This window comes from Podarcis raffonei, chromosome 14 (assembly GCF_027172205.1).
Source record: "Podarcis raffonei isolate rPodRaf1 chromosome 14, rPodRaf1.pri, whole genome shotgun sequence".
In the NCBI taxonomy this organism is placed as follows: Eukaryota; Metazoa; Chordata; class Lepidosauria; order Squamata; family Lacertidae; genus Podarcis; species Podarcis raffonei.
The window spans coordinates 41,439,145-41,465,206 of NC_070615.1; the positions used below are offsets into that span (position 1 = coordinate 41,439,145).

The 26,062-nt window shown below is 45.2% G+C and overlaps 1 protein-coding gene across 2 annotated transcripts in view; it reads right to left on the reverse strand.

Annotated features, from left to right (window-relative positions):
* Nucleotides 1–626: 626 nt before the first annotated feature.
* The window catches only part of FAM20C (FAM20C golgi associated secretory pathway kinase), a 98,277-nt gene continuing 72,841 nt past the window's right edge, over nucleotides 627–26,062 (reverse strand). Inside the window, exons 4-11 of one of the 2 annotated variants that reach the window (XR_008327471.1) lie at nucleotides 19,103–19,195; nucleotides 17,002–17,117; nucleotides 11,926–12,106; nucleotides 8,894–9,003; nucleotides 8,164–8,245; nucleotides 7,118–7,177; nucleotides 2,784–3,554; nucleotides 627–2,747 (exon numbers count right to left, since the gene is read on the reverse strand). Coding sequence is in view for 1 of the 2 variants with exons in the window: in XM_053364453.1 (XP_053220428.1) it covers nucleotides 3,302–3,554; nucleotides 7,118–7,177; nucleotides 8,164–8,245; nucleotides 8,894–9,003; nucleotides 11,926–12,106; nucleotides 17,002–17,117; nucleotides 19,103–19,195 (895 nt within the window). In the remaining variant the exon portion in view is untranslated. Of the gene's footprint in view, nucleotides 3,555–7,117; nucleotides 7,178–8,163; nucleotides 8,246–8,893; nucleotides 9,004–11,925; nucleotides 12,107–17,001; nucleotides 17,118–19,102; nucleotides 19,196–26,062 lie in introns of both variants that reach the window. The other variant, XM_053364453.1, reaches the window with a different exon arrangement.

Genomic DNA, 26,062 nt, shown 5'->3' on the forward strand with positions numbered 1-26,062 from the left:
TCTAATAAACAGTGACACCCTTTCAGAGCCGCTGAATCTTCTTCTGCTAATCTGGCTGTCACACAAGCAGAAAAAGGTGTTTCGACCTCCCAGCCATGCACGCACGCATGCAATGCCCTCAGCACGAAGTGCCGCTGCCAGAGAACACTTAAGGTGAAATTCAACCCTGAATGCAGTCCCGGGACTTTGCACCTGTGACTGAGGGCTCCGTTTGCACCCAAGCTGTCAGGGCTGAGCTGTAGGTAGCTGTCGGAGGAGAGATGATAAGTAGGAACCCAGAGAGGAGCCAAGAAGTCGCAGCCAAGAGAGGCAGAGAATGCAGCAGAGCCAAGAAGAGAATCTCATTGCTGGGACAAGTTCCCAGTCCAACAGGAAGCCCTTCCTGTCCAATGGGGACACGGGCTGGGCAGGGCCAGCTCAGAGCCTGTTTCCATAGGGATATCTCTCTGATTATACAGCAGGGTGGAGACGCTGGAGCTCTCCAGATGTTGTTGGCTGGGGTGATGGGAGCTGTGGTCTAGCCACATCTGGAGGGGGGAAGCCCTACTACACAGTGAGTTCGTTCTCCCGAGTTTTCGTTCTCCCTTATTTCGTTCTGCTGAAATGGACAAAATAAGCATCACATAGACTTTCTGGCTACACATTTGCCATATCTTTATTGCACTGGGACCACATTGCAAACAAATCCACCAAAAAAAAAAAAAATTGCTGCAGAAGTAAGTCTATCACTGCCAAAAGCAGCCTTTTTTTTGTCTGTTTTTTTCATCTTCAGGTTGTTTTTTTAAAACTCGTATATGTATATATTTACACAAAAACTATCAAAAGCAAAGTCTGGAAAGCAGCTGCTCTGCTATGACAGTCTAGAAAGATAAGAGCCGCTACTTTTCCTTATGGATAAATAGTACAATTTGTCATATATCTTTTTTTACATCACTTTGTAAAACCACATTCAAGTATTCCTGTCAATGCACAAATTATCAAAATCCGCTTCTTGACTATGTTGCTGTAGAGCTTTGACTATGTCTAGGCGGGTTGCCGTTTATCGAGTGGGGCTTTCTGCCTTTGAAAACAGTTTCTGAGATGTCTCCATCCTTGAAGCGCTGAGCAGACATGGGTGGGGTTGGGGCGGAAGCAATTTAAATAAAGTGAAGGAAACAACCCGAACACAAGAATCTTAATGGCACATTGAGAAATAAACGCAGAAGGCATAGCTAGGGATGGGCGGATCTCTCGATTTCGGTTTCTCCTCATTTCTCATTTCTGCCAGTGCTGAGTTCATTTCTTCACATTTCCACATCAGTTTGCAATTTTTAAAAAATAAGTCCTCATGAAAATCCACCAGCATCTTAGTGCAAATTCTTCCTAGTAGACACATTCTGGTTTGCAATTTTACTTAATGCACATTTTTTCCCAAGCGATTTGGACCAACAAAATGATATACTAATATGTGCATTCTGACCCAAGCTTTATGGGAGCATACATACTTTTTTTGCACATTTTGCACTTGCTTAGAGAACTGCCCTGCAAAATGCAGAATTTCGAAAGATGGCTGCATTTTGGTTCATGCAGCATTGCGGTAAGTAGGTTCACCTTCAAATATCAGCTGAACCAAATTTCTTCCCCATCAAGAGAAGTAAGTAATAGTACCATTCTAGTCTGCCTTGGTCAGACCACACCCAGAGTACTGTGTGCAGTTCTGACGCCACAATTTAAAAAGCTGGAACATGTGCAAAGAGGGATGGCCAAGATGAATGAGGGTCTGGAAACCAAGCCTTATGAGGAATGGTTGAGGCAACTGGGTATGTTTAGCCTGGTCAAGAGCAGACTGAGAGGAGATGTTATAGCCATCTTTATATGGAAGATGGAGCAAGCTTGTTTTCTCCTGCTCCAGACGGTAGGACCCAAACTAACGGATTCAAGTCACAAGGAGATTCCGACGAGACATCAGGAATAGCTATCTGACAGGAAGAGCTGTTTGACAGTGGAACAGATTCCATCAGGAGGTGGTGGACTCTCCTTCCTTGGAGGTTTTTAAGCAGAGGTTGGATGGCCACCTGTCATGGATGCTTTAGTTGAGATTCCTGCATTGCAGGGGGTTGGACTAGATGATCCACAGAGTCCCTTCCAACTCTGCAATTCTCTGATTCTTTGATTCCTAAGCATGTTCTTCTATAAGACTGTACCATTTAAATAAGTCTCTCTGGGTGTGGAGGGGGAGGAGAAAGCTTTTTCCATGTCGCCAATTCTTTTGCACTTTGAAAGCTAGCATGCCAGGAACAATATTGATAGGCCAAACCTTCCCCTTGACATGTTGCATTTCCTATGCGCATGCAGTTTTGAACTTGGGGAGCACATAATGGTTCGATTCTCTCCCTGCTTGGGATTCTTAAGTGGAAAAGAGTCCCAGGATAGTTGCAAACAGTGTTGAATTATTTCTGTATGGCCCTTCTTTGACAGTAAATCGTGAGCTGTGAACATGAGGCGGTTGCTTTCTCCTTCCCTCCCTCAGGCTTGCATTTTTTAAAACAAAACAAAACAAAACAAAAAGGACAACTTTTTCCATATATAAATACAAAATATTAAATAAAGATCTGCTTTCTGTACAAACAAGATAAGCTCAAAAGGAAAGGAAAGAAGTGCATTTTGCCACCAGGCAATTCATGTTCTCAAAATATTTTTCCAAATCACGTTTTGGGGATCGGCTCTTTTTAAAAGTGTGGCAATGAGTGCATTTCTTTTTCTAATCACTTAATCCGGAGATAGACAACTATTCCTTTACCCACCTCAAAATTTCCTGCAAGTCCTTCCCCACATTGCTGGTATGCTTCGCCCATGCGCCCCGCATGCCTGTGTGTCTTGTGTCTGCGCATAGGTTGGAGAAGGCTTGGCCACAACCACATCGCAAGATCTACAGCAACACCACACAAGGCGGGGCTTGCCAGAAGCTCCGCCCACAAGGTGTAACCCTTGCGCCGCCACGGGCAACGGGAAGAAATAATTTAGGGCTGAAGGGAAGCAGGACTGCATGGAGGCCGTGGCAACTGGGAGGCCGCATCTGCCAAAAACTTGTAGATTCCCCAAGGGGCATCCAGATTGGTCCATCTGGTTGCACCCAAGCCCCAGAGCTAAATCCTCTGCAGAGTCAACGCCTTAGCTACTTTGAGAATGGTTATTATCGCAATTTCTGAATTCACTGAATTCACACAGCGGCATACACAGTCCCTCGCAAGACTGTTCCTCCTTCCCCGGCTCCGGTTCTTTCTTTCACGGAACCAATAAAAAGGTGGTCCTGCGATCTCCACTACCTCTTGGTAGCCATCGTGTTCACGTCGGAGACAAAGTCATTTTCGACGACGTTGCTGTAGCCATCTTTCTCTATACAGTCACTGACGGCCTTGAGGACTATCCGGAGCCTTCTGTCCATTGCTTCCAGGTGAAGCTTGTACAAGATGGGTGCGATCTTGTCCATCAGTAAGGATTCTTCCATCAGGTGGCTGAGCTTGTATTCCTCCTTGGCTAACAGCTGCAACCGCAGGTAGGTGGACTTCCGTATTCTAAGGAAAGAAAGAGGCAAGCTGAAGGTGAGGGAAAAGGACCGCATTTAAGGTTTGCCGCGGTGAGTGGCACATGGAGTTCTGCCCATGCTGCTGGCTCTGGCAGTAGCAGGGGAAGAGAGGCATTGCGGTGGAGTGGTTAGAGCAGCAGTTCCCAAAGTTTTTCAAGCCACCTCCCTACAGGCCACCCTACCTGACAAAAACATTACAGTGGTACCTTGCTTCTCAAATGCCTTGGTTCCCAAACGTCGAAAACCCGGAAGTAAGTGTTCTGGTTTTGGAACGTTTTTCGGAAGCTGAATGTCTCTTAGCTACTGCTTCTGGGGCACCTGCACTAATCAGAAGCTGCACCTTGGTTTTCAAACATTTCAGAAGCCAAACAGACTTCCGGAATGTATTAAGTTTGGCACTTTTGTTTTTGCTATTTATTTGCGTTTTTGTTTGCGAGGCTTTTTCGGTTAGTTTCTTTTTCTGACTGTGTGGAACCCAGTTCAGCTACTGATTGATGGTGTGACTGCGGAAATGGATAACAATGACTATCATCAGTGCAGTTAACAAAATAATTAATTTGAATTTTTTTATCATCTGCAATACTGTCTTATTTATTTTATAGTACAGTACATTGATTATTGCTTTAATTTTATGGATCAATGGTCTTGTTAGATAGTAAAATTCATGTTAAATTGCTGTTTTAGGGGTTGTTTTTAAAAATCTGGAACGGATTAATATTTGTTTTGCATTACTTTCTATGAGAAAGCATGCCTTGGTTTTGGAACGCTTTGGTTTTGGAACGGACTTCCGGAACGGATTAAGTTTGAGAACCAAGGTACCACTGCATTCAGAACAGGGGTCTGTATGACTCACTAAGGACGATCACAACACAATAAAATGCAAGTTTTGTTGGCATCTGTCTGTCTCGAAGGACAATGGCGTGCACCTCCAGGGGTGAAGTCAAACGGCTGGAGAATCACAGCGCCTGCTGTGGCTGCAGAGATTGGTAGCTTGTAACTGCTGCACATTCATTTGAAATTCAATTAAAACTCTTTAGTTTAATTAATTCAACAAAATGAACACAGGCTTGAGGCTGAAAAAGCTTCCCCATTCTGATCTGATCCCAGAAAGCAGCAGAAGCCTTGAAGTGGCAGCTGGAGGCAGTTGTGGTCTCTGGAGAGCAACCAAGCCACCAGCGTAGTCTGGGATCCAGAGCTTCTGTGTCAATGTCACCCAAACATTTCTGAGAACTGCTGATAGCCCTAATGATTTTTCTGCCTCTGTCAGATGCCGCACAATTTTTAATTGCATTTTTATGGTTTCTCTTATTTCTTATGCTGTGTTGCAATTTGCATGCGGCAGAATTGAAGCTGCAATGCTGTGAAATGCAATAGAAGAAACAGAAGAAGCAATAAAAACGCAATTTCAAAATAATTCGGGTGTTTACTGTGAACACGTCACGGACCACCGGAGTGAAACTTGCAGATCACTGGTGGTCCGTTTTGGAAGCCCCTGCCCTGTGCTGTATGCCACTGAATACTAAACAGCTTAGGAGCAACAGCAGGAAAGCGCTGTTTGTGTTCCAGCCTCCGCTTGTGGCTCTCCTGAAAGCCTCTGGTTAACCACTGTGGGAACAAAATGCTGGACCTTTGGTTTCATCCAACAGGGTTTTTCTTACATTCTTCGCTTACGGCCCTCTTTCTTCCTCACCCTTGTGCTCTGTTCTGTAAAAGCCAGATTTAATTAAATGTCAAGTACTAGTCATCTAATTCCAGGGACTGGAATGCACTGAATCCAAGGTACATTTTGTGCCCTCAGAAAGAATCAGGTAACCTGAGATCTCAAAGGGCTGTTTCATTTCTCAGTAGGCATCACCTTGGTTTTCTAACGGCTGGTCCAGGAAGGACAACACAATGGAAATTGGGGGACGCTGCAAGAGTAAGGAGGGAGGGAGGGGAGGATAAACTAGGCATGGAGCTGGAACAGCTCCAAAATACCAAATGGATATGAGTTTCTACAGGGCAGCGAGAAAGAGGGGCTTTCACAAATGTGCTTCTCTCCCCCCAACAGATGCTCTGGGCCACGAGTCTCTGACAAAGTTTAGATTGTCGTGGTGGGTGAAAACTCCTCCTCCATCATTGGGTACATGCCAAGTTTGCTGCTTTGATGGAGCGATGTACAAAGGCCCTATTTTGCAATTTTTCTCTGGTCAGTATAACTCTAGGTTGGGAACCTATGGCCCCTCTAGATGTTCCTGGACGACACAGACTATTGGCCATGCTATTTGAGCCAACATCTCTATTCCAGCTAAGGGCATTTTAGTATCCCTGTAGGATAGGCTTGTACCTTAGAAGGGGGCCAAATATGAGAGAACGGCCTACCCAGTGACTTGACGCCTGAGCAGATATTTCTAGGGGTGACTTGAAACATAGAAACAATGGCTTGCATCTGATGTGGTGCTAAGTAACCATGCTGCACTGACAGGATGGTTACCTAAGTGTTTTTGTTTCTATTATGTATTTTTTTATCTTGTATTTTTATGTTATGACCCAACCTAAGATCTGTGGATAATCAGAAGTTTATTTTATTTATTTCATCTTTTATCTTTTACTTTCTTCTTTTTCGTCTCTTCTCTTCTTTTCTTTTTCTGTAAAGTATGTGTATGTAAAAAGGTAAAGGGTAAAGGGACCCCTGACCATTAGGTCCAGTCGTGACCGACTCTGGGGTTGCGGCGCTCATCTCTCTTTATTGGCCGAGGGAGCCGAGGTACAGCTTCCGGGTCATGTGGCCAGCATGACAAAGCCGCTTCTGGCGAACCAGAGCAGCGCACGGAAACGCCATTTACCTTCCCGCCGGAGCAGTACCTATTTATCTACTTGCACTTTGACGTGCTTTCAAACTGCTAGGTTGGCAGGAGCAGGGACCGAACAACAGGAGCTCACCCCGTCACAGGAATTTGAACCGCCGACCTTCTGATCGGCAAGTCCTAGGCTCTGTGGTTTAACCTTTGTATATATTGTACTATTGTGTATTGTTGTGTAAGTTAATGTTGAATGTTTAATAAGGATTTTTTTTAAAAAAAGAGAGATCTGTGGATAAAGGGCAGTACAGTGGTACCTCGGGTTACAGATGCTTCAGGTTACACACTCTGCTAACCCAGAAATAGTACCTCGGGTTAAGAACTTTACCTCAGGATGAGAACAGAAATCGCACGGCAGCGGGAGGCCCCATTAGCTAAAGTGGTACCTCAAGTTAAGAACGGTTTCAGGTTAAGAACGGACCTCCAGAATGAATTAAGTTCTTGACCCGAGGTACCACTGTATATAAATTTAATAAATAACAACAACTACTTCCCCCTGGTGAAATCAAAATGGCTTTTGGGCACGTGGTTCATGTCTCTATCACTCTCAGCTGTTCAGGGAGGTTCAGTTGTTTCTTCAGTGCCTTAGATAACTGCTGCCACTACAGACCAATCCTCAAAACACTTAGTGTTTCTTGAGACATTGCCCACCCCCGTAAATCATTCCCCATGAGGCTGCCACCGGGCTCACGACTGACAAGGGAAGGCATACCTGCAGCACTGATTTAAAGGCACCAAGATGGATAGCTCGTCGTGGGAATATTTTCCAAACCTATCACAGAGACAGAAACAAGAGAAGAGCGTGTCAGGAGGGCATCTTGAGGCATCAGTTTTGCAATGGAGTTTGTTTAACCAGGATAAACGTAGGCATGCAGTGCTGGGTCTGGAAAACTGCACCTCTTTCCAATGATGCCCCCTGATGGTGGGTGGCTGGAATAAGCTACCACTTCTGTGGGCACAACATCAAGGTGTGTTTTAAAAGCCTGTGAGGAAGAAGAGTCGGCCACCTTCTGAGGGAATCAAACAGTCCTTGCCCTCAGAAAGTTCTTCCTGATGTTTAGTTGGAATCTGCTTTCTTGTCATGTGAATTCACTGGTTCGAGTCCTGCCCTCTGGAGCAACAGAAAACAAGCTTGCTCCATCTTCTATGTGAAAGCCCTTCAGATATTTGAAGACAGCTATCTGTCCCATGCACTCTAAGTCTTCTCTTCTCCTGGCTAAACATGTCTGACACCCCCAAGAATTCTTTCCAAGTCTTGGTTTCCATATCCTTTATCATCTTGGTTGCCCTCCTCTGCAAATGAGTCCTTCTCAGCACTCATTGGAGATGCTCTGAATACGAAGTATATGCCCTACCACTGAGCTATGGCCTTTTGCCAGCGCAAAAATCTAAGAAGGCCCTGTAGCTTTAAGGGCAGCTTTTGCTGTGGGAAATCTGTAGTAAGCAGAGTTTCCCCTTCTGTGCAATTCTTAAAGTGACAAGAACTTTCTCAAGATCTATGGCATGGCCAGTTTATACGCTGGTCTGCAGGAATGATAAGGTGACTGGTTGTGGACTTATTTATTTATTGTGACTCCTTACACCTCAGCTTTTAAGGAAAAAGTGGCAAATAAGTAACTTAATATTAATAATAATCATCAGAACCCTTCCCACAGGGCAGATGGTGTCAGATGATTCTGTGAGGGGAGGTGGGTAAAAATGTTGGGGGAAATTAAACAAATATATTGGTTTAAAAGGGAAAGAAACACCAGCAATTACCCTCTTCCGTTGTCTAAGTGGATAATAAATGTCTCATTCCCAAACTTCTCAAAGGTTTCGTAATGATGGCGATCCATATTGCCTATAAAAGGGGAAAAAACGCAGGAGGGATAAACACAAATGCACACAAAATACTTATTAAATGGCTCGGAGCCTGGAAAAGCAACGCTGCAAATATTTCCGTCAAACTTTGGTTGCGTTCACACATGACAGTGAACTATGGATAGGTAATGGATCCCTAACTCCGCGGCCCCCCACAGGAACACCCACCTGTCAATCACAAGACGCCATAATGATATCAGGTGATTGGCACCTTTCACAGTTGAGAGGAGGTTGTGTGCAAACACCAGTCTGGTGGGCTCCCTTCCAAGTCCATAATTCTATTCTATGATTTATGGAAGATCATCTCTGAAGAGGGGGAAAGGCTCCTTCAGGAGTCGAAAAGGAACATTTCCCCCTCTGCTGAGAAAGCACTTTGCATTTGAGCCGCTTCCTCCAAATGGAGCACGATTCCCTCCACAGCAAGCCCGTTGCCCCACGACTGAGGGGGCCGCACATCAGAAGAATAATTACATGCCAATCTATGTATCAGTGCAGGCTGTGTGTGTGTGTGTTTGCTTAAAAATGAAATGAATTTTTGCTCCATCCGTCCGAAAGGCCTGCTAACATGTGCAGGACTGAGTTGGGATTCACACGGTGCCATTTTTATTTTGAGATCTAGGATACCTACCCATGAGGAAGTCAAAAATGGTCATGTCCATTATATCCAGCACTCTGGTCCCCCTGTCGTAGGGCGGTGTTTGCTTGACCTCTTCGCAATAGTCCGGGTCAACTTCCCACCTGGGAAAAGCAACAGCGTTAGGAGAATGTAGATGGAAAAACACACCGCTCTTATCTTTTCAATATTAAAGTCAGCAGGAGCTTTCTCCTTGAGTTCAAAATAAACAGGAGAAAATCTTCAGGGCTTTCTGGCATGCGTCCCAATTTTATTTCTCTCTCTCTCTCTTTGTGTGTGTATTACAGTCACCCTTACAAGAAGCTGACAGCCAGTGTAGTGTAGGGAACAGTTTTAGACTTATTTATTTAGCAAGATCTGAAGGAGAAGGAACTGATTAGTCATCTTTTCACAGCGAGAGCGACAATAGCTAAATACTGAGGCAGGAGAATTAAGTTCAAGAATCTACAGTACTTGGTACTTTAGGGTTTGGCAAATAGTTATATTGGAGACATCGTCTCACAGACTTCAAGTAATGAAAGGTCAAAGGAAGACGGATGTACTTTAGACAGGATGGCACTTGCCTATTTATTCTATAAATAGCCAGGAATCTAAAAGATCACTTCCAATTACATATAAGATGGTTCGGGACTTCGGTACCAGACTCAGCTGCCTGGGTGGGGCAGAGTCACTATACTGGGTTCCCAGCAGGCAGAAGGCTGTTGCTTTCCGAGAGACAGATGAAGTGATGAGGAGGTCAGCATGGTGCAAACACAATGGAAGGAGGATCCAATCCAGCACTCCTGCTCCTGCTTTTCCACCACACTGACCTCCCTGCTTACCTCTTGCTCCAGGTAAGCAAGCGACCCACCTGCTGGTAAGGTAGCGTAGGAGAATGTCCCCATTTTATTTCATCTCCAAATTCATTTTGTGCATTCAGAACTTTGCAGTCTGAAATCTGTACATGAGCTTTACTAAGAAACAGGCTGCTCTTAAGGAGACGTACAGGCAAGCTGTGGTTCTTTTATAGTTCCTACCCCAACTGGAAGGGATAGAATACGATCTGGGAAGATGTGACACAAAGAACCAAACGCTAGGAGGTTGGCTGAGCAAAGTAAATACACTAAATCCTAGGTCAAGAAGAGACCCCAAATGTCTACACAGATAACTGACAGCAGACATTGGCTGACATATAATATACAGAACTATTAGAGGACAACAAAGAAAGACGTTGAAAGATGGTTATGTGTATTTACATATTAAAATGAGAAGGTTGGGGTAGGCTAGTCAGAAGGGTCTAATGATCTCTGAGTGGTTTAAGAATGACAACAATGTGTTGTAGCTGTTTAACTGTGATGGAGACAACTGCTGTGATAACTGTCTGATTGTTTAAGTGGTAATCACTTGTGTAGATGGATATATACAGTGGTACCTCTGGTTGTGCACAGGTTTCGTTCCAGAGCTCCGGTTGAATCCTGAGGAATTCGCAACTGGAGGTGCCTGCTCTGCACATGCGCGCAGCACAGTAGAGCGCTTCTGCGCATGCATGCATGGCGAAACCCAGAAAAATACTTCCAGGTTTGTCGCATTTGCATCCTGAAGGATACGCGACCAGAGGTGTGCTTTGCTTCCTGACTCCAGCTCCATGGAAGATGGGCAAACTAATGTCAGTGTAAGGTAAAGGGTAAAGGTAAAGGGACCCCTGACCATTAGGTACAGTCGTGGCTGACTCTGGGGTTGCGGCGCTCATCTTGCTTTATTGGCCGAGGGAGCCGGCATACAGCTTCCAGGTCATGTGGCCAGCATGACTAAGCTGCTTCTGGAGAACCAGAGCAGTGCACGGAAACACCATTTACCTTCCCGCCAGAGCTGTACCTATTTATCTACTTGCACTTTGATGTGCTTTTGAACTGCTAGGTTGGAAGGAGACGTGACCGAGCAACGGGAGCTTACCCCATCGCGGGGATTCGAACCGCTGACCTTCTGATTGGCAAGCCCTAGGCTCTGTGGTTTAAACCACAGTGCCACCCACATCCAGAGGTACCACTGTATAAAGGTGATGCCTGGCAGTAGTAAAGAACAACCCCTTTCTGATTTTTTTTTTAGGATTAATAAAGGCCTAAGTTTTCACTTAAAACCTGTGTCTATTGGTGCTCCTCTTGGAAACCCCAGTAAAGGTGAACTGTTTACTAATTTCCCCAATACTAGCCTTGTGGCCCCACTTCACCTAGAAAGACACAGCTGTTTGATATAAATTTACTGAAGCTTGCACTCATTAGAGCTGCATCTGGTCAAGTCCTTCTGCACCACAATGCAGGTGTACAGAGATGTGAATGTCTGGGTGGCACGGGGAGAAATCTGGGAGGAAGAAACAGAATACCTAGAAAAAGCAGTGCGGGGCGGGGACACACAGATTTCTCCCTTTCACATCTCCGTTTTGGTACAGCTGCATGTTGGTGTAGAAGGAGGCAGATTCTTTGTCAGTTCTAAAGAATGCAAGGGGAAAGGCTGCAGCTCAGTGGTAGAACACGTGCTTTGCATACAGAAGGTCCCAGGTTCAATCCCCGGCATCTCCAGGAAAAGCTGGGAAATATCCCTGCCTGAAACCCTGGAGAGATGCTGCCAGTCAGTGTAGACAATACAGAGGTAGATGGACCAATGATCTGAATCAGTATAAGGTATCTTCCTAAGTTTGTGATTCAGTACAGCTGCAATGGAGTCCAGAAGCTTTGATTTTGAAGCTTTTCAAGCGGACTCTCCTATGGAGACGATGACATCGGCAGGGGGAAGAAGAAGATCACTTAATTGAATTAAATAAAAGTGGTGTCCAGATGGGGGAACATGGGTTGGAATGGTTTATGGTTTTGCTCTCCTCAAGAGAGCCAACTGAAGCCGATGGAAACGTGCCAGTCATTCTCAGCAGGTTTTGAATCAAAGTCTGGCTACGAAACCACGGAAAACTAATTGCCTGCTGCTCATAAGCGGCCCAGCAAAAATAGCCGCTGGGGTGCCAGGAAGCCTTTTGCCTAAACGGGAGGAGGACTCACTCTGCTTTCTTGCGCTTGTGGTAAGAGCGTCTCCACGGATTCCTCCAGGTTTTCCTTTTGGCCAAAGACAGGTCTGGAAGAAAGGCAGCGAGGGAGCCTTCGATCTGGTCTGGTTTCCCGCAAAGAGCATGCTCCGTGGAGCAGTAGTAAGAGCACTCGCCGTAGAAACAGATGTTGTTGGCTGAGAAGAGAGAGAGAGAGAAAGAGAGGTGGTGAGGGAGCGTCTTCCATGTCTTTGATGTTAAAAGAGCGCATCAGAATGACTAGCCAATACAAGTGGGACCTGCAACAAAATGCTGCGGTGTATCCTCAGCTCCTAGCCAGGCAGACATGCCCTTTTCCAGAATACTCCATTCCGTTCACCACCTGCTTTCCTGTTTTTATGGCTACTGAGCACATATCTTCAGCTCCTAGGAGGAACATTCAGCTTCAGGGTTCCTGCTAGTTGGCCAGCCAAGCCCCTTTTCCAGGCTATGCCATTCCAACCACCTCCTATTTCCTTGTTTTTATTTTCCAAACTGACTATCAACACCCCAGTACTCATGTTTGGCTTGCTCAGTCTTCAGTGAGCTAGGTTTTCCTTCTTTTGTCTCACTAGATATATTTTCTTTTCATTTTTTGAAAAAAATTACTTCTACCAGCCTCAACATCTCCCTGAGCATGCCGATAACTTCCTCTTGTTTTTCAGTGGCCCCATTTTGGCTACAAATCCTAATCAGCACTCACCGACTGAGTTTGCCATTAGAGGGAATTACATATATATATTTATTTTGCTACATTTATGCATTGCCTTTTCTGCCAAAGCATTTCGGCAGTTTCCTGTTTATCATCATGGCTTTGAGACAGATACAAAAGAGGGCTGAGGTGGGGAACCAAAGGAGAAACATGAACAAATTCTCACACTGACTTTTTCAAACAGCTACAGAATGAAGCTACATAATGCCCAGATGAAAGGCTCACTAAAGGAAGCAATTTTGGGAGGTTAAAAGCCAAAAAGCAGTTAGTCCAGTACCCCCAAAATGGAGGAGTGTTCTTCAACCTTTTGGACTACAACTCCCATCACCCTCAGCCAGCTTAGCCAAAGGTCTGGGATAATTGGAATTTGGTCTTGCAACGTCTGGAGAACAAAGGCTGAAGAATACTGTCCTAATGCAACCAGGAGGAAGGGTTGCTGATGGTGGAAGTTTCAAGATGACAGGAGCCTTCAAGAGTCGGAGTCGGGTCTAGGTCAGCGATAAAAAACACGATGCCTGTGAATTTAACTCTTTATTCAAAGATACCCAGACAGCGCAGGCCTAGTGATCCCAGCAACTCTTTCTAGTAGGTCTTGCACAATGAGGCAGTTGTGAGAACTGAAGGTCCCTGCTTTCCCCAAGTCCCCTCTTTTGCAGGGTTTTCCCCAAGCAACTGGGAGACTGCATTTTCTGCTCTCTTTATTTCTTTGTGGGTTCTGGGAGACTGGATGAGCTGGCTGCAGCAGGAGGGGGAAGACTCCCTGGCTTCTTCAGCTGCCTGCCTCATCTCCGTGTCTCCTGCCCCCTCTTCGACCTCTGAGTCTGGACTGCTCTCTGCCACAGCCTCTCCCTGCTCACTAAACCCCGTTGCCTCTTCAGCTTCCAACACCACCTCTTCCTAGTCTGCTCCCTCTTCTCCGTCTGCCCACTCATTGTCGTCCCACCACCAATCCCCAGGCTCTGAGCCTTCTTCCCCTGAGGTTTCCCTTGGGGATTCCCCAACTGTAGCCTCCCACCAGTCCTCTGCATCTAGCCAGTCCATGACAGTAGCCATCAATAGCCCTCTCCTCCTGGAATTTGTCTCCTCCTCTTTTAAAGCCATCCAAGTTGGTGACCATCATTGCCTCCAGTGGCAGGGAGTTCCAACTTTCATTTGTCTGTCCCGAATCTTCCAACATTCAGCTTCACTGCATGCCCTTGAGCTCTACTGTTAATGGGAGAGGAAGGAAAAAAAGCTTTTCTCTATCCACTTTATCTTGCAGAATGGAGAGGGAGGCATCATCTTATATTTTTCCTCAGGCAGTCATATTTTAGGCTTGCCACAGGCTGTGGTGCCCCGTTGGGTAGTTGGGAGAAAACCCTGGGCCTCTTGCTGTGTAATCTGTGGAGAGAGTCCTCTGTGTCGTTGTAGGGTTAGAAATATGGTTTGCACAGTTAGTCATTTATCCTTCTGCACGTTCAAAATCCTGGAGAGCGATACTCATCTAACACACATTCAAAGGAAACACAGAGAGATCTTAATCTATCTCTCCTGGGTAACAGGAGCAGATATGCTATTGTTTGCTTACTCAGAGGAAGGGGGGATACTGGGGTGGAAATCCATAATCCCCTGTGATTGGTTAAAATGAACAAAAGCCCCAGCACTTACTAACTATGTAACATTGATTTCGGTAAACTGCCGCTTCAATTACTCTGGAAACTATGGCAGACATTGTTAATATGTCTCTTTTTGCTGCTAAATTACCACTCATTCGCCCAAGGCCTGGAGTTATAGCAGTCGGCCCAACTGCAAAAGGACGTATCAGTGCATTTAAATAATTACTGACCTATTTCCATTCCTCACATTTAGTCTAAAGTGCTCCAGTCCTCTTTTTTCTTTCCAAACGTAGCATTGTGTTATCGACTTCCCGCCTTCCCCCCTTCCTGCCCCTTTCAGGCAGGTTTCTTCGAACAAAAGGCTGGTGCCTTTGATGGAGAGTAATTCTTGAACAAAACTGCGGTGGCCATTTTTCAGCCCCAAACACCCTGTAGAAACTCCAAAACAGCTATGCGTGTGTTTGTGTGTGTTTAAGAGATGAGGATGAGGAACCGCTTGCCTGTGGGACAGCCTCAGGCCCATAAGGGAACTTCTAGCTTGTCAGGGGATCCAGTTTGATGCATGAGGTCATCTTCCACAAATGGAGTCCACCTGTCAATCAGCTGGAGGAGGTGGGTTTTCATCCTGCTGGGTGCTCCAGTTCATGAAATTGTTTTGGAATTCAATAGTTTTGCCTTTAAATGCAACTCGATCAAATTTCTTCCTCATCCTTACCACCAGGCTTCAGCAAAGGTTGCAAAAGCTCTGTCATTATTATAACAGCCCTGGTTATATACTGAAGCCTAAGGAACAACCTGAGTAATTTCCAGAAGTAAAACTGCAGAGGCAACTTGGGAACTTAAAACAACAGAAGCCCAGGAACTCACTGTTCAGGCTGCCAGCTAAGATAACCGTCTCCTTACGATCCTTATATAATTCTAGACGTTCATAGAACGGTGCAGCCTCTGTCTATTTTTGTTAGCGAGAGGAGTCCAGTTAAGAATTTTAAATATCTGCAAATCGCTTGAAATATTTACGTGGAGGTGATCTAGCTCCCCCTGCCCATTTCTTTGTCAGTCAGCTGTTATTAACAAAACGTCACCAGGGGTCTTTCTCTACGAATGTTGAAGTTCACTAAGCCTCATCTGTATAAGCAGAGTATGGAATGCTGACATCAAAAGGCAGTGATTCAGGGAACAGGATGGGCACAAAAGGTTTGGACCCTGCAGGAAACGGAGAGCCATAAACACCATCCTGCATGAAACATAAGAAGAGTCTGCAGGATCAGGCCAAGGGCCCATGTGCTGGGCCTGGGGGTAACCCGAGTAACATGGTCCAGGTCTGGTCCCGAATCCAAGGGTTCTGCGAGGAGTCCGTACGACAGGACCAAGGCAGGACACGAGGCAGGAAACCAAGCAAGGTCAGGCACAGGATCACAGGCAGGTTCTGGCAAACAGCAATGTTGGGGCAGAGTCCAGCAGCCTTTTATCTCTGTTGGGGTAATGGCTGGTCTTGATCCCCCGGTGACTCACCTCCCTGTCTTGCCTGAAGGCAAGCACTCCTCCTGCGAGTACTCAGGTCTCTCCTTCTCTCAGACCTCAGTCTCTGCAGCTTGGGAGATGTCGGTGGGTTACTAGACCCAGAGGCCGCCTCAGCCTCTCCTGACCCAACTAGTAGTGGAGCAGCTGTAAGTGATGGCCCAGTTGAAGGCAATGAGGTAATCCCTGCATCTGGATCCAGGGCAGGCTCAGGCCCCTGACTCGGCCCAGTTGGTGCTTGTTGCAGGGGAACCTGCGCAGACTGGGGCTCTTCAGAATCAAGTCCCACACTAGGTTCAGATGCCGCCTAAGGCAAAGGATCTGGTGCAGACTGAGACTCCTCTGGCTCTGAGTCCGAGCCTGAGTCTCAGGCCATCACAGTCTACCTAGTCTAGCATCCTGTTCCCACAGTGGCCAACCAGATGCCCGTGGGAAACCAGGGAGCAGAATATGAACACAAGAGCCCTCTCCCCTCCTGTGGTTTCAGGAACTGGAATGCGGAATCATTGATGCCTCCAATTGTAGAGGCAAATCATAGCCATCACAGCCAGTAGCCAGGGATGGTCCTCTCCTCCCATGAATTTATCCAATTCTCTTTTAAAGCCATCCGAGTTGGTGGCCATCACTGCTTCCTGGGGGAATGAGCCACCATAGTTTGAATATAACATCCACACCATACATTTACAAAACATGGCTTTCCCGCAAAGAATCTTGGGAACTGTAGTTTACCTCCCGCAAAGCTTGGCACCCTTAACAAATGGTGGTTCCCAGGATTCTTTGGGGCAAGCCATGTGCTTTAAATATAAGCAGACCTTAGGGGAGATTAACCAACTCTGGGCAGAAAGATGTATTTGCAATGTATTTACATTGTAGTCCACTGTATCTAGAAGGCCGAAGATTTGGTTTCCCTCTTCTAAAAGATGCAGGACTCGGTGGGAACCATCAACCTGACCTGCACCATGTTAAAATAAGACCTGTTTCTATGGCAGTAAGAAAAATATGACCTCCCCCGAGAGGCTCGATTGGTGCCAACCTTGCTTTATTTTCTATGTCAGGCAAAAAAAGCTCATTTTAAATAGTGTAGTTTTTAACTGTGCTGCTAGATGGTTGGTTGCCTTATCCAGTTTGTAATTTTACTTGCTGTATTGCTGCAAAGCCCTCTGGAATATATTGTCATAAAGATTTTTTAATAAGAAAGAGAATTACATTTCAGAACGGAAGTACATACCTGGTGAGATGAAAAACGTCCTCCATAGTTTCTTGTCACGTGTAACGTCCCTTATTTCTCTTGTCATGTTAACTAATCTGCCTGCGACTGGTGGGACACGCCGGAAATCCAGGATTCTGAGCGGTGGGGAGGAAAAAAGAGAGAGAGAGTATGGCATTGAAATGACAATCCTGGCCATTTCAGTTTCTCATTTTTCCTGTTTTGAAATCTTTTTGACCCACTTCTGTACCAGTCTGCAGAAAAGTTCTAGGTGTTTGGGCAGGCAGTTCTTTTAATAGATGCACTTTTGCAAGCCATTTTCCCATATGTAGTGCATTTTTGGTATACAGTGGTACCTTGGTTCTCAAACACCTTGGTACTCAAACAACTTGGAACCCAAACACTGCAAACCAGGAAGTAAGTGTTCTGGTTTGTGAACTTTTTCCAGAAGCCAAATATACTCCATTTTGAGTGTCACGCTTCCGTTTTGAGTGTCAAGCTGAGGTCAGTCTGTTTTTGCTATTTATTTTGCGTTTTTGTTTTTGTGACTGTATAGAACCCAGTTCAGCTACTGATTGATTGATCGATTGATTGTGTGACTACAGTACATTGTTTATTGCTTTCATTTTATGGATCAATGGTCTCGTTAGATAGTAAAATTCATGTTAAATCACTGTTTTAGGGGTTGTTTTTAAAAGTCTGGAACGAATTAATCCATTTTACATTACTTTCTATGGGAAAGAGCACCTTGGTTTTGGAACGCTTTGGTTTTGGAACGGACTTCTGGAATGGATTAAGTTTGAGAACCAAGGTACCACTGTATCACTATCCCAAATACACACACTTTTGGGCACATTCCCCCCCTCCCAAATATATGTGCTTTTTAAACACATTTTGTTTGCTCGTTTGGAACACAGAACGCCAACATTCAGAGAAGTGTTTTGAAGGATTGCTATGCTCTGGTTCGCGGATTGCTTAGGAAATTGTAAAATAGATAGGTTTGTATGAATGTGTGAACCAAACAAACTCACTGCCCTCAAGCATTTTACATACTACTGAATTCAAATGCAGCCTTTTTGCTTGTGTTGTTTATAGACCTCAGCAAGGAGCAGTTGGGTGCCCTACTTTACAATGGACAGTACTCTGTCTGAATGTGTCATCTGTTTGAAAGCCTGCCTGGCCCAAGTCTTGTTTATTAATTTAATTTATACCCCACTCCTTTTCTCCATGGAGCTCAAGGTGGTGTACATGGTTCCTCCCCTCCTCAGGTAATCCCCACAGCAACCCTGTGAGGGAGGTTAAGCTGAGAGGCACTGACTGCCCCCCACCCAGGGCCGGATTTAGGTTTGATGAGGCCCTAAGCTACTGAAGGTAATGGGGCCCTTTATACGTCTGGCTGTCCTTTTGTCAACAACAAATTGTCGCTATTTTTCGTGTTGCTACATGGTAATTTATGGACCTAATAGGTATCTAAAGCAATTTGCACATAACAAACAGGAGCCTACACAACACAAAACACTGTTGCTGTATGTAGGTTTTATTTTATTTGTTTTTTATCTTATATTTTGGAAATGTACATCCAGGTTTTTTCCCTTTAATTTTTTGGGGGCCCCCAAGAGAGTGGGGCCCTAAGCTATAGCTTGTTGAGCTTATATGTAAATATGGCACTGCCCCCCCCCCGAGCTTCATGGCCCAGTGGGGATTCGAACCCTCGTCACCCAAGTCCTAATCCAGCACTCTAACCACTACACCACACTGGCTCTCAAAGAAAAGGAAAGAGAGCAGACGGGGGCTTGAAGTTATCCAACAGCTCAGTCATAGGCAAACTCCCGCCCTTCAGATGTTTGGGACTACAATTCCCATCATCCCTAGCTAACAGGACTAGTGATCAGGGATGATGGGAATTGTAGTCCCAAACATCTGGAGGGCCAGAGTTTCCTATCCCTGCAATAGCTGTTAACACCTCAGACAGTGGACTGAGCAGGAACACAGTTCACCGAGTTAGACTTCACAAGGTGTTTTTTTAAAAATATATATATATATATCCATGCAACATACAAACCTAAAACTCAGTAGGTGATTCCCAGTCATTTTTTTGTTTTTATTGCTCCGTGCTCCTTACCTGTCCAGGTGAAATGCTGCAATTTCCGCATTGTGCCGCTCGTAGTCCGAGAAATAGAAAAAGTCTGGGGGAGTTTCTTGCTCTCTCGTTTGCCTGTAAAAAGGAAGACAGGAGAAGATTGCACACTTGAGGCTAAGCAAAAAGAAAAAGGTTAGTAAGTCTCTGTGGTGGGTTCCCTGATGAGACACCCTTGGAGCCTTTTAAGTAGGGATGCCTGAGGTACATGTTAAGTTGTGGGTGAACATATCAGATGACACAGCGATTCTTCAACAGCTCTTGTTTATTCACAGGCCCAGAACAGAACTGAACTGAAGGGTTCAGCCAACCTGCTTATATAGAGCTCAACTACAAAGCAACAGTAACAACTTTCTGTAACTATCCAATCACTGAACGTCACTTTCAATTCCTTATTTGCATATGTGGACCTGAGTGAAAACTATCTACAGTATCCCCCTGCTGGCGCAGGGTGAGAACTTCAGTACATAACAGTACATGATTCCTGTGACTGCTGGTGCAAACTTACCTTAGCCAGGATCCCAGGTTAAAGGCCCATCTGGTCTTTACATTGAAAGCATTATGGACATGGCTTCTCGCAAAGAATCCTGGGAGCTGTAGTTTCTAAAAGGTGCTGAGAACCCTATTAGGAGACCCCTATCCCACTCACAGAGCTACAGTTCTTGGAGCGATTTAACAACCAATCTCTCTTTCTATGGAACTCTGGGAATTGTAGCTCTGTGAGGGGAATAGGGGTCTCCTAATAGGGTTCTCAGCACCTTTTAGAAACTACAACTCCCAGGGTTCTTTGGGAGAAGCTATGGCTGTTTAAAGTGGCAAGATACTGCTTTAAATGTAGAGTGCAGATGGGGCCTAATCTGAGGGATTCTCCTTCAACATTTGCATTTCCTCAAAATCTGCAATACAGTAAGCTTGCAACTTGCACCAGGGTTACATTCTGGGGATCGTGCCTAGAGCCAAAATAGCATATACAGTTGTACCTCGGAAGTCGAACGGAATCCGTTCTAGAAGTCCGTTCAATTTCCGAAACATTCAGAAACCAAAGCGTGGCTTCTGATTGGCTGCAGGAAGGTCCTGCAGCCAATCGGAAGCTGCAGAAGCCTCATCGGAAGTTTGGCTTCCAAAAGAACGTTTGAAAACTGAAACACTCACTTCCGATTTTTGATGATTTGGGAGCAGGAACATTTGACTCTGAAGGCATTTGGGAGCCGAGGTACGACTGTAGTTACAACCTACTGGGTTCAATGGCAAGTGGGATTGCTGAAGTCATTTTCCCCGGAACCATGCCTCCTTCCCACTCCCTTTTTAATTTTAATGTATATTTTTTGCCACGAGCAAAAATTTTAATGTGCACAAGTTAATGTACATAAGTTGCAGTCTTCCTGTAAAATTCTCAGCTCAAAAGCTGCTACAAAATATGGATCTTGGGCTAAAATACATATAGAAATGCATATATTAAGCTAAAATGGAATTGCTATGTATTTTGAGATGAGATACTACTTACATCTAAATTTCTGTGCAATTTATATTAAAAAGCTGCAAATTAATTTTTATTTATTTAAAAGCATTGCATAAAAACCAGTTAATATTTTAAAAATCTCTAAGTGGTGCTCAGTCTAAAAATTAAAAATTAAAACATCAAAACAGAAAGACAACCTAGAAGACTCAAACACATGAAACAGGGTCCCTGCTCAAAGTGGAAAACAATGTGGAACAGACTTAAGAATCAACACATGGAAAATGGGGCTGGAAGTAGACGGTCCCATTCATTCCTAATTCAGAGTGGCTTTGAACACATTATTTCAGTAATCTTACAACAGCCCTCATACTGCTGATGGAGCTGCAACTTAAGTTACGTCATATGCGCCATGTGACTGCATTGTACAACATTCTCACATCTACAACTGTGCAAACAAGCCCTAATTATGAGAAAATTCCAGGTTCCAAGCAACGCATGTGTATGGGAAAGTCCCCCCCCCCACAAATCGTCCCTTCTCAACACACAAACACTCTGTCGAACAACATCTAAGGAGAGCAGCAGAAAAGATGGTTGCTTTATTAGACCCTTGTGAATCCCAATTACAACATTTCCGAAAGTCATCGTGCTTCTCTTTCAACTTTGGCTGCTGCACTGCTTCCGCTGTAAAACATGACAGTTCCGTTTTACATCTGAGCTCCACCAATGTTCTCTCCATCTCCGAATTTATAGTCACTTGGCATGTGCCGTGCTCTCCTGCATATTAACAAGCTCAAGAGAAGGATGCATTGTAAGAACCTGTAGTTCCTTCATCTCAGGTGCATTTGGGGGCAGGATCGATCCAGAATTACTATTATTATTATTATCATTTGCTTAAAATCAAAATCTTATGTGCATTCAAAGAGGGGTGTGTGGGTCAGTGCAGGCTCATCCCACTCCTAGCATTAGTGTGCCCTGAAGCGCCACCCCACTGCCTGTGGGTGCCCAGAAGATGCTCTATGTCATGTTCAGGCCCCTTCCACATGGAGTCTCTACGAAGCTGAAGTATTGCCAACGTGGCTGGAGAAATGGCCACCCCAGCGGTGGCTAACTTTTTTGGGTCCGTGGGCCCAAACCAACAGGAGGGGCTGTTGTGGGCTCCACTTGCATACAGACTGCAGCGGGACACCAGGAGCCACCTAGGGCAGCTGTGGGGCTTGCTGATGGAGAATTTCTGAGAGACAAGTCTGCAGCTAGACCATTTCTCCTTTCTGGAGTGGGGCCAGATAAGAAAGAACTGGGGAGAGATGCAGAGTTCTAGTAGAGCAAAAGCCCAGCAGGGAGAAGGTGCTGGGAAGGATCTCAAGGGGTTCCATAGGGCCTGTGGTGATATCTCCAACTGTAGGTAAAGGTAAAGGACCATTAAGTCCAGTCAAAGGCGACTATGGGGTTGTGGCGCTCATCTCACTTTTAGGCAGAGGGTGCTGGCGTTTGTCCACAGACAGCTTTCCAGGTCATGTGGCCAGCATGACTAAACCGTTTCTGGCGCAACAGAACTCTGTGATGGAAACCAGAGCACACAGAAATGCCATTCACCTTCCCGCCACAGTGGTACCTATTTATCTACTTGCAGTGGCGTGCTTTCAAACTGCTAGGTTGGCAAGAGCTGGGACAAAGCAATGGGAGATTACCCCATCGCAGAGATTCAAACTGCTGACCTTCTGATTGGCAAACCCAAGTGACTCAGTGGTTTAGACCACATCGCCACCCGCATCCAAGTATACCCAACAAAGAGCCAGTGTGGTGTAGTGGTTAAGAGCGGTAGATTTGTAATCTGGGGAACCGGGTTCGCGTCTCCGCTCCTCCACATGCAGCTGCTGGGTGACCTTGGGCTAGTCACACTTCTCTGAAGTCTCTCAGCCCCACTCACCTCACCAAGTGTTTGTTGTGGGGGAGGAAGGGAAAGGAGAATGTTAGCCACTTTGAGACTCCTTCGGGTAGTGATAAAGCGGGATATCAAATCCAAACTCTTCTATCATGAGAGCAGAGCTATCTACCGAAAACATTAATTGTTCATTGCTGCTGCCTCTCGGACATAGGGAGTGGTCATTACAGCACTGCTGGAATAATATACTCTTGGAAATGTTACTTTTCTATTAACTCCCTACAGCTCCAAGCAACAATATAGATGGCTATTACTAATCTTGACAACCCCGCAACCCACTGCCACCTGCGTCTTAGTTTTGCATTTTTATGTATATTGTATTTAAGAATACAATATACATAAATTCAGAGGAGTCACATGGAAGTTAATGCGCTAAGATAGCCCCAGCTAACTTGTGACCTTTCACCATCCCTGACCATGTATATAATAGAAAACAGAATTATATATACATTCTACAATTCCGCCCTTACATATCGCTCTCTTACATTTTCTAGAGTTGGTCCTGCTTTTGCGTATGAAACAGAATCTCTCCTGTGAAAGAGGCTCAGAGGAGGATGACAGGAGACAGGGCCTTTTCAGTTGTGGCTCCCCATTTGTGGAATGCCCTCCCCAGTGAGGCCTGCCTGGAGCTTCCACTGACACCTTTTCCATGCCAGATGAAAAACTCACTTTCTGGCCTGCCCATTGTTGGATTGCAATTTTATTGTTTGCTAGTAGTTGTGACGCCAAAGCAATTTCGTGTGTTTTCTTTCTTTAAATGTATTTTTTACCTATACTTGTGCTCTTAAACATGGTTTACATTGCTTGGGCACATTTTGTTTGTGTAACAAGCAACAAACAAGCTGTAACAACAACAACAACAACAACAACCATTTCTTAGCACCTGAAAGGAAGGCTGCCAACGTCTTCCAAGCTATTTCCCTGCTTTCCCTGATGTTGACTCTGACTGTGCAGAGACTGAATCGAGATTGCCCCAAGGTAGTGTAAACCTGATTTATCCTAAATGAAAGAGGCAGCCTGTAGACAAAAGGAATGCCTCTGAGGCTGTCGCGCCATTGTCCCTTGCACCAAGCTTAATAAATTTTGCACATAGATTAGAATCACTTGCAAGATTCTTTACTAACACCACTTGGCATGCATTTCGGGGGCTTAGTGCGTCTTTGGGAAAATGAATGGTGCTTGCTGTGCTAATGCATCAATGGGTACACAGTGCCAAAATGACCCAACGCCTTTCTCTAGCGCCGCTGGAATCTGGGTGCTTGAATTCTTTGGTGCCGGCAGTGACATATCTGGTTACACACCAGCCATTTCTAAGAACAGGATGTCACCGACAAATGTAATAAGGAAGGGAGGACAAGTCAATGGGTTAGATTTGACATACACAAGGTGTAGAAGTCAAGCTCACACAATGGAGCTTTCCACTTCCCTCCTCCTGCCATCAAGAGGGTTGGTGCAGGCGACGAAGCAGACCAGCCACAGCAGACTGTGTTGAAGGGGCTGCAGGGAGAGTCGAGAATCCACTGATATTAGGCAAAGGAGACTTTTGTTTGTGTAACAAGCAACAAACGAGCTGTAACAACATCAACAACAACAACCATTTCTTAGCACCTGAAAGGAAGGCTCCACTGACCTAAGATTGGAGACCTTTAGATTGGAACAACCTATGGACAACCACCTCCAAAAATTAACATCAACCTGCATTAGAAAAAATTCTTTTAAGTTAATACATAGATGGAAGTGGGTGGCGATGTGGTCTAAACCACTGAGCCTCTTGGGCTTGCGGATTGGAAGGTTGGTGGTTCGAATCCGCAGGATGGAGTGAGCTCCCGTTGCTCCGTCCCAGCTTCTGCCAACCTAGCAGTTCGAAAGCATACCAGTGCAAGTAGATAAATAGGTACCACTGTGGCGGGAAGGTGAATGGCATTTCTGTGCGCTCTGGCTTCCGTCACAGTGTCCCGTTGTGCCAGAAGCGGTTTAGTCCTGCTGTCCACATGACCCGGAAAGCTGTTTGTGGACAAATGCCGGCTCATTCATCCTGAAAGCGAGATGAGCGCCGCAACCCCATAGTCACCTTTGACTGGACTTAACCGCCCAGGGGTCCTTTACCTTTTACCTAGATGGCATCTAACACCTGTAAGACTCAGCTATATGGACAAAGCCATCCTCTTCCACATGGTGGAGAGGGGACAAGGTAACTGGCACAACTTTCCACATGTGGTGGACATGTGACTTGGTACAACCATTTCTTGTCTACACATCACACAATGGAAACAGAATGTATAGGCAATTGCTTTATCTGAGAAACTAAGTACCTGCCCTGAATGATGCCTATGATACAGACGAGTTTGTTGAACTATGGTATTCTTTTATAAAATACTCCAATGAACACCTTTGTGACTGGCACTCACCAGCTATGTATATAGGTTTATGGGAAAAATTGATGCATTAGTCTTCTGTTCTGGGGGAAGGGATGGGAGTGGCAGGAAACCAATTGTTTTGATAATGTTTATGTTCATGCTTAAATCCTTTTTCTGGAAAATGAATAAAATATTTAACTTTTTAAAAAGAGACCGGCGACCTTTGTCCTGTTCTCCCTGAGCTCCTGAGTCAGTAGTGGACTTGCCAGAAGCAACAGGGCAGCAACCGAAGCAGCATTCAAGGGCAGGTCCAAGGTCAGAGTCCAATCCAACACATTCCACAACAAAGGGTCAAGTGAGAGGCAAAATCTGAGCAGCCTGCAGTCAGGTTTGGCGCAGGCAGATGATCCAGTAGCAGGCAAAGCCCAGAAGTTGTTCCAGAAGCAAGTCCAGCCCAGGACTGGGGTTTCTCAGCTGGAGCTGCTCGAACCCCACAAAACCTCAGCTGACTCCTATCCCTTGTCTTCTGAGAGGAGGAGTTTACTTCTAAAGAGTCCTTTACTGATGAGGAATAGGACTGGGCGGTATATTGTTTTCAACATCGTGATATATCACCATCATGGTATACTGATATATCACAATGTCTGAAATAAGGATGGAACTATAAAGACTAAGGGCATTGTTTTTCCTGCATGATGGCTATTGCATAGCACACACACACAACATGATTTACAATATGTATTGCCAGGACAAACATTATGAAACTGATATCATGATATGGACTTTAAACCAGTTTCGGACGATATATAACCCAGTGCAGACACGCATCATGATTCACAATATATTGCCAAGTCAAAAATTATGAAGCCGATATTGCAATACGGATTTCAAACCAGTTTTGGATGATATATTAATATATCACCCAGCCCTAATGAGGAGTCCTTGCCTGTAGTTGGGTGCTTCTCTGGATTGGCTGGGTTTCCACCTGGAGCTAAAGGGTTTCCCTCAAACTTGAGTCCCATTCCTCCTCGATGTCAGAGGCCAAACTCGCCCTGGGTACAGATGGCCCCTCCTCAGCCTTGTCAAAGGATCCCAGCTCCTCACCTCCGTATGGTGTAAGCTTGGTGTAACTGAAACAGGACAACTTTCCACTGCAGCCCCGGAAGACAAATCCTACAATGTTTGGT